An 8,419-nucleotide genomic window follows, 5' to 3' on the forward strand; every position below is an offset into this window, starting at 1 on the left:
ATGCGCAAATAATATTCGTCAATGAGTTTTGTCGAACAGAAAAAGTTTTGGAAAAGTGATCAGCCAGAAAAATCGATCTCGCTCATCTCTGGCTCATCTTCTAGAATTCTAAAATATTTGAATTGAAATAGGTTGTTTTCCTTGACCTCAGAACAGTTCCCAAAGGCCACCGTCAATCATGCCTGTGGAAAATTTAGAGGAAGAGGGGCTTCCTAAGAACCCCAATTTGGCCTTAGCTCAGCTGAAATTCTTACTAACCATTCCCAAGGAAAGTGCTCAAAGTTTGAATATCGAAGATGTCAGGAAACAGCTTATGGATGAGATTCGCGAAAAGGGTAAGCTTCAGTGCTTTCCTGTCTTTGCTTGTAGGCTGGACTGTTGGTAAGTATCATGGTGCTGTACTCTCCTTCCTGCAGACATGACCCCATACTACGAGGATGTGTGCAGCGAGTTGAAATGGGATGTTGATTCGCAGTTGCTGGCAACGATGCGAGAGAACAATGAGAAGAAGGTGAAGGAGCTCGATGATGCTATCGAGGATGCAGAGCAAAATCTGGGTGAAATTGATGTGCGAGATGCTGTACTCGCTAAGGCCGAATATCTTGCGTCTATAGGTGAAAAGGTATGACCGTTTTTAAGTCCATCCTGTAGCAATAGCAACCGTCTCTGTGTACTGTTTAATATATGGGCAGTTGTGGCCAATACAATAATGCAGTGTACGGAATCGTTCTCAAGTACCCCGATTTTCCGTGCAACACTGGCACACTGTGCCCTTGGCCGATTCCATAGTTCATTGGCTATGTTTGAAGACTTGCACAATGTCCCAGTATGTGCAGTGCTTCAGCACTAAGTTTCTGTACGAGTAGGGTGGTGAAGCAGTACAGAGTAGCTTCAGTAGCTGCCTTCTCGGGCTACGGGTGCATACATGATGTAGTCGTGTTTTGTCCGGCACATGCAATACCATCCTATTGAGTGTACAACTGCTGTGTGTGCATGTCATGATGATCAGTCGGAGTGATGAGGTTTGGTTCGAAAGTTCAAACTCCTGAGTGCTGCGTTCCATTGTCTACGCCTCTGTTTATATTTGGCCATCTCTCCAGGAACGTGCCATCACTGGATTTCGATTGGCATATGAGCGCTGTGTAACCCTAGGCAGTCGCCTGGACATCGTCTTCTATATGATCCGCATTGGCATGTTCTTCAATGACAATGACATAATGGTGCGCAATATTGAGAAGGCGAAGAGGTACGGTATGCGCGAGAGTAGTGTTCCCTGTATACAACACTTTGTTACTATCCGGCCTAGATTAGCCGTAGAAGAACAATGCACAGCACAGTCACACCAGGTGAACTCAAAGCCCAGGGTGTGCAACGCTAGCGCCCATAACATCATCCATGTGTAGGTATATGACCTCACCTGTACACACCTTGTGCGTAGTACACATTCTGAGTGCAGTAGGCTGAAATGTTTTGCATTTACCCCGTGTAAACCAGCAGCTTTCGTACAACTTCCATTGCACCCAGGGTCACACCATTTGGGGTTTTGACTTCACATCTAAGTTGATCCAACACAACTGTACTTCACTGGATATAGCAGCACTCCTTCGGGATATGCGACCTGGCTACATCTGATGTGTCATCAGACGCCTTTATAATCTTGGCGTAGGCATTGGCCAGGAGACCGAGTTGTCCATATCAATAGGTTTAGTCATCCTAAGTGCTGTTTTACTGATGCTGTTTTACTGATGCTGTTTTACTGATGCTGCCTGTGTTTCTGGTCATACTCTACTTGTGCTATGTGGCTAGTCTTATCGAAGAAGGTGGTGATTGGGACAGGCGGAATCGCCTCAAGGTCTATGAGGGTATGTACGCCATGTCCACGAGGGCGTTCAGCCGTGCCTCCGACCTCTTCCTGGAGGCGGTAGCAACGTTCACGTCCTATGAACTCATGTCATACCAGCAGTTTGTTCGCTATACTGTCCTGTGCTCCATGATCACGGTGGAGCGAACGACCTTGAAAGAGAAGGTGAGCCTCCGCGTCCCTTCAGTCTGCATGCTGTTTACAATTAGTACCGGACGTGTGCTGGAGTTTGCTATCTTTCCTGTGCGTGTGTAGGTGTGTGTGCACTGATGCCAGATAGTGGTTGGGTCTGTTCCCAACAGGCTCGACTGCTTGAAGGTGTGTTATTTTGCCTTCCACCTTTGTTGGTTTCGGGGCCCGTATACTTTATATTTGAAGTATACGCTCGTACATACTTGTACCTGTTGACCAATGGTCTCCTTCTGGCTTGATTGACTCTTGTGTGATTTGTGGATACATGACATGTACTAGTGTGTGTGTGTGTGTGTGTGTGTGTGTGTGTGTGTGTGTGTGTGTGTGTGTGTGTGTGTGTATGTGTGTGTATGTGTGTGTGTGTGTGTGTGTGTGTGTGTGTGTGTGTGTGCGTGTGTGTGCGTGTGTGTGTGTGTGTGTGTGTTTCTTTCCTGGATGCCCAGTGTGTGAACGGTGCTGAAGTGCAGGAGGTGCTACACTCCGACACTTTGATACGCAGCTATCTCAACGCCCTCTACAAGTGCCAGTACGGAGACTTCTTTCGCCTGCTCGCCGAGGTCGAGTGCATGATCCTGCAGGATCGTTGGCTGCACTTGCACGCCAACTTCTTTGTGCGCGAGATGCGCATACTTGCCTACAATCAGCTACTTCAATCCTATCACGCCCTTACACTCAATCACATGGCCAACGCGTTTGGTGTCTCCGTTGAATTCATCGATCGGTAAGACATGTACTTGTGCATCTCACCACAGGAGTACGTGTGCAATCTGAATGACATCATAGAGTTGTGCATGGTGTACGTAGTCATATGCTGTCATCATACATGCACCTATTGGAGTTGTGCATGTATGTGATTTGTTTATTGCTACCCATCCATGGACAAGAGTTGTGCAGTTAGGGCAAACACTCTACACTGATGGCGACACTGAGGGAGATGTTTACACTCAGCCTACATGCTGTTGGAAACTGTAATGCTGGGAACACGGTTTACACCGGTTGAAAACTCTCAAGAGTGTGAAAGCAGCAGGCAAGCTAGTCTAACCAGTGAGAACGCTCCAGGGTTCCGGGGTACCGATGACACCTGCATTCCTGCGTGCCATTCTAGGGTTTTTTCCCTTTGTCCCCGTGAAAATCAGCCTCAATTGCCGCTGGATGTGTAGAGTGCCGTAGTGCCACAGGGGGCCTATTAGGCTAAGCGCCCTGTATAGCATACCCCATGGGATTACTAGCTTGGTATGCCCTGGTTGGATGTGTAGAGTGCCGTAGTGCCACAGGGGGCCTATTAGGCTAAGCGCCCTGTATAGCATACCCCATGGGATTACTAGCTTGGTATGCCCTGGCTGGGTGTGATGATTACATTGTCTTTGGGAGTTCTTTTGTCATGTTCTTCGATATCTGAGAGATCTGAGAATTCTCATCTATTGTCTTATTCGATCTGTGTTTTTGACTGCAATTGCTTTGGACGTTTCCAGAGAGCTGGCACGGTTCATTGCTGCTGGAAAGCTGCATTGCAAGATTGACAAAGTATCTGGCATTGTGGAGACGACACGGCCCGACAAGAGGAATTACCAATACCAGGTATGTGTGTAGCCGTAGAAGTGTGTGTGTGTGTGTGTGTATGTGTGTGTGTACGTGCGTGATCTCTAGAGGCTATGCGAATACAATCACCGTGTGTGCTTTGAATAGAGAGGAAACCAGTGGTTGTTGTATGGAGTGGCAAATAGTGCTAATTTCTTCTTCTTATTGAGTGGCATACAACTTCTTATTTTGCCACTCTACAAAGCATATCAAAATAATGGTGATGAACAGTTGATCCACTCCCTTTCTATTTTCCGCCTGTGAACCAACTTCAGTGTACTGTAAGACATGTATATATAATGAGGAAGCAAATCTAACGTTTTAACGGATGACATTTCTTCGTTATAATAAGATCCGTTGAGGCCGTACTGCTTCATATATGCTGTGTGTGGATATGGCAGAATACTGCCAAAACAAAGAACGGATTCTAGCTCCCAAAACCGGTGAACGACAGTGCATGTACATGTTAATGCACATAACGACTTCGAAATTTAACGAATTTAAATAAGTCGTTAGAAGTAAGTGTTCGTTAGCATTAGTGATCTTACAGTATGCGTCAAAATATGATGTTGAAGCGACGCACGCGTTGTTGCACACAATCCCTACCAGTACAGGTATGCCTATGAATGAAGCCGTGCACAATCCAGCCCGGCGAGCTATCTTTTGCAGTGTTGTACATCATACTGTACTTGGCAGTCTGGATCTAATTGCCCCCTCCCTCCCGCCGAAAAACGAGCTGTGGAGCGACACAGGGGGGGGTCTACGGTATTTTGTGAATACGCTCTTTAGCATGAGTAGAATGATATCTTCACGATCTTGTTTTTTATGTTTGTGTTTTGCAGTCTGTGATCAAGCATGGCGATATGCTTCTACAGCGTGTGCAGAAGTTGAGCCGTATCATCGATATTTGAGTGATGTGTGAGCATATTCTCTAGTGATGATGATGTTTAGCTGCCCGTTGCTCTTGACATCTGCCTGGGAGGGAGAACTTGTAGATAGCCTACGTCAAGCTGTGCTTGTGTGTGTGTGCGTGTGTGTGCGCGCGTGAGGGAGAGAGAGAGAGAGAGAGAGAGAGAGAGAGCACGTGCGCGGTTATTTTTTATGCTGCTGCCCGTGCATCCTGTGAGCATATTATTACTTCTGTCTAGCGTCGCTGTCTTATTTGTCGGCTAGTGCTTATTTTTCTTGCTCTGTGTGTTTTTTTAATTAGTTTTTCCCACCCTTGTACAGACCCTCAACCATGATTTTCTTGTTGCGTTCATGTTCTTGCAGAATAAGTTAGCGCCATGTGCTGACTATGCTTCCCCCCCCCCCCCTTCTTTGTTGTGTATAGTTACTGACTCGGCACTTTTATTGACAAATTATAGCGCAACACCCTACATGTATCCATTGTTCTAGTACATGTATCCATTGTTCTAGTACATGTATCCATTGTTCTAGTACATGTATCCATTGTTCTAGTACATGTATCCATTGTTCTAGTACATGTATCCATTGTTCTAGTACATGTATCCATTGTTCTAGTACATGTATCCATTGTTCTAGTACATGTATCCATTGTTCTAGTACATGTATCCATTGTTCTAGTACATGTATCCATTGTTCTAGTACATGTATCCATTGTTCTAGTACATGTATCCATTGTTCTAGTACATGTAAGGGTATACTGTAAACCCGGAAGCCTCTGCGATCTGCAGGGTTTGCTCGCAGTGGGTGTGAATTCGCAAGTAAGCCGGTGCGAAACGTAGAACTGTAGTAATAATAAAACTGATGAATTTGACTGCAATCGCAAACATTTCCCACTGCAAATAGTGGTCTGTGCACGCATATCGTGAACTAAAACTGGCATAATCGTTTCCCGTTACATGCAATGAACTGCACCGTCACTTGCGGTCGACGGGATACGTGTGCTCTGTCGCCGTCACGTCACTCCTCTCAGTGAGTGTACGTGGATGCAGATAGCTATGCTTCACTGCATGTACAATGCAGTATCACATGATACTTGATTGCAGCGTCATGTGCCGAGCAACCACTGTAGCAGTATCTACTATTTAGTGGCTGCAGTCTACAATGCTATGCTCTACTCACTGCAAAGTACAATACAATTCCTGCACTAGGAAGTACAGTGTAAGTTGTCCTAACCGGACGCTGGCCTTGGTACATCGGAAACTGTTCCGAAATGACAGGATTCCGCTTGATCCAGGGATCCACGTTCGATCCACATGGCCACAGCACTTTGGTGCATGGAAATTTGTCCAGTCAATACAGGATTCCGATTGGTACGTGGTCCGGTAAGCACAGGTTTCACTATAATTTAGATTGACAAACCAAGAATGAACGCAGGCACCATTTCAACAGGAGAGCGGTGCAATTTTAAAGATGTGTGTATCTTACTGCTCCCTGGTAGAACCAAGAGTACATAACCCCGGGGGGTTATGTACTCTTGGTAGAACCGATGACCGCTATTGAAGAGCATGCACCTACATGTACATATTGTAATTCACCAGTGATTGCGTCAGTCGATTCACAGCACTGCCGGGATGCGGCCGTAATACAGTATCTCGCGACGCAATGAGCCTGCGTGTAGCAGTGCTCGGATGAAAGTGAGGCTTAAACTCGACTTCTATTTTCACATACAGGTACTTTCCACACAAACTAAAAAAAAAGGATCAGAAAAAAACAAGACTGAATGCCTACTACAAGTTCAAATATTGGGCTAGGCTGATAACGCAGAAGTCAGGGGATATAAAAACTGCCATGGGCAGTGACAAATTGATTGTCAACTGTTTCCCCCAATAGGCTGCAAGAGGCCAGCATATTATCTCATTGTGTCACGAGACTATATTCTTCATAATCAAATAAGTGTTCATTGTCAAGACCAAAAGAAATAATATAGGACTGTTGTCCAGAAAGCCGAATTAATAGACGTAAATAATGACGTAAATAATGCCCCTCTAACTTCTAAGGTATGAGGTCCACGGCACTACTTCGGCAAATAAAATCCAAAGGGTGCAGCTTTGAATGCGCTCCTAAATACACACAACACAGATGACACCAAACTCCAAGCGTATGCATGCACACACGCACGCACACACAATTCCAAGACAGCATGATCACTGACTGCTCTCCGCCCTAGTGCTCTCCATAGCACTGATCAAAGTGGTGACGAAGCGGTGAACATCAGAAAACGTGTTGTACATGGGCACTGGAGCAACACGGATAACATCCGGTTTCCGCCCATCAACCACAACTCCTTGCCTAGCCAGTGCATCTTCGATTGCATTGATGTGGCATGAGAACTTCAGCGATAGCTGGCAGCCGCGATGATCCGGCTCACGAGGTGTAAGAATTTTGACGGAACAGCTAGCCCGCTTAGCATGCGGCTCTTGGGCAGTTTGTTGAGTTACAGATGGACCACGTTCGCAGCCAAGCAGCTCACACAGCAAGCTCTCGAGATAGCCGGTGAGCAGCAGGGATTTCTTCCGCAGCGCTTCCATGCTCGTCAGACTGAAGACATCCAAGCTGGCAAGCAGCGACGCTGTCTCCAGGACAGGAGGGTTGGATAGCTGAAAGCTGGCGACGCCCGGCAGAGGCTGGAAGTCGTGTGTCATCTCGAACCTTTTGTCCGGGTCATTGCCCCACCATCCAGCAAAGCGATTCAGGTCAAAGTTCTCGCTGTGACGATCGTGCATGAACGCACCGGCGATCCCACCAGGGCCGGAGTTTAAATACTTGTATGAGCACCAGCAAGCGAAGTCCACATCCCAGTCGTGAAGGTAGAGTGGGACGTTTCCGGCAGCGTGAGCCAAGTCAAAACCTGCGTAGCAACCATGCGCGTGGCATAGCTCCGAGATGCGCTTCATGTCGAACAGCTGGCCGGTGAAGAACTGAATACCGCCAAGCATAACAACAGCAATGCTGTCGCCTTCTCTCTCGAGCAGGTCTTCGATGTCCTCAGTGCGCGTCACTAACTCACCATCCTGGCTTGGCTTCAACTCGATAAGGGACGTCTTGGGATCAAACCCCCGCTGTTTGATCTGCGAAGCAACGGCATAGCGATCGGACGGGAAAGCTGTACTCTCGATGACGATCTTGTGACGCGTTTCAGTTGGCTGGTAGAAGGCAACTAGCATTAGATGAACATTCACTGTCAAACTGTTCATAACAGCCACCTCACGTCGACTCTTAGCACCTACCACGTGCAGGATACGGTCAGCTGCCGTCTCCCCAATCGGGTACCAAGGGTACGGGTCTTTGAAATGACCCTCTATGCCAATGTTGGCCCATTTATCTAATTGCTCATTTACTGTGGCACGCGTTTTCACTGGTTGTAACCCCAGGGAGTTGCCTAGAAGATAAGTTGATTCACCCTCCGGCTTGTCGCCACCGTAGTCACTCCGGTTCTTGTTTTTCGGCACAATAAACTCCTTTCGTAGATGGGAGAGCTCATCATGAGAATCCAAATAAGCAGCAAACTCTTCAGTGGTGAGCTTCAGAGACGATTCTTTTAGGTGTTGCTCGAGAGACGTGGAGCTGCCTGTATCGCATGCCATTGCCTAGGTGGTAATTAACTTCTACTTATTTCATAGAAAAAGACAAAGGAAAACGGGCTAACACTTCATCAACATTAGACCACAACACCAGTGTCTACCTAATCTTTAGTAAAGACAAACTAAACTGGCACACGTGCTGTGAGCTGAGTCGACGTTTGCTACTCGACTCCCTTCACTCAATTCAAAGTACCTCCGGAGCTCCTTCAAAAAACAATCATCCTGTCGGCCACGTGTT

The 8,419-nt window shown here is 46.8% G+C and overlaps 2 protein-coding genes across 2 annotated transcripts; one reads left to right on the plus strand and one right to left on the minus strand.

The window, feature by feature from the left end:
- Positions 1-55: 55 nt before the first annotated feature.
- On the plus strand, positions 56-5,010 carry LOC135815616 (26S proteasome non-ATPase regulatory subunit 6-like). Its single transcript, XM_065328934.1, has 7 exons — positions 56-335; positions 417-622; positions 1,101-1,246; positions 1,807-2,026; positions 2,497-2,774; positions 3,526-3,631; positions 4,474-5,010. Exons 1-7 carry the CDS (start codon positions 179-181, stop codon positions 4,540-4,542), a joined length of 1,182 nt encoding a protein of 393 aa, XP_065185006.1. The 5' UTR covers positions 56-178; the 3' UTR covers positions 4,543-5,010.
- A 1,225-nt stretch (positions 5,011-6,235) lies between these two features.
- On the minus strand, positions 6,236-8,411 carry LOC135815618 (kynureninase-like). Its single transcript, XM_065328936.1, has one exon. The coding sequence runs from the start codon at positions 8,182-8,184 to the stop codon at positions 6,745-6,747; it is 1,440 nt and encodes a 479-aa protein (XP_065185008.1). The 5' UTR covers positions 8,185-8,411; the 3' UTR covers positions 6,236-6,744.
- Between the last annotated feature and the right edge of the window lie 8 nt (positions 8,412-8,419).

Source organism: Sycon ciliatum, chromosome 4 (assembly GCF_964019385.1).
Source record: "Sycon ciliatum chromosome 4, ocSycCili1.1, whole genome shotgun sequence".
In the NCBI taxonomy this organism is placed as follows: Eukaryota; Metazoa; Porifera; class Calcarea; order Leucosolenida; family Sycettidae; genus Sycon; species Sycon ciliatum.

Excerpts from the sequence above, each read along its gene's own strand:
- LOC135815616 (XM_065328934.1), top strand. The coding sequence starts at position 179 with ATGCCTGTGGAAAATTTAGAGGAAGAGGGGCTTCCTAAGAACCCCAAT. Across the intron at positions 336-416 it reads GGATGAGATTCGCGAAAAGG|ACATGACCCCATACTACGAG; the intron begins GTAAGCTTCAGT and ends TCCTTCCTGCAG. Across the intron at positions 2,027-2,496 it reads GAACGACCTTGAAAGAGAAG|TGTGTGAACGGTGCTGAAGT; the intron begins GTGAGCCTCCGC and ends CTGGATGCCCAG.
- LOC135815618 (XM_065328936.1), bottom strand. The coding sequence starts at position 8,184 with ATGGCATGCGATACAGGCAGCTCCACGTCTCTCGAGCAACACCTAAAA.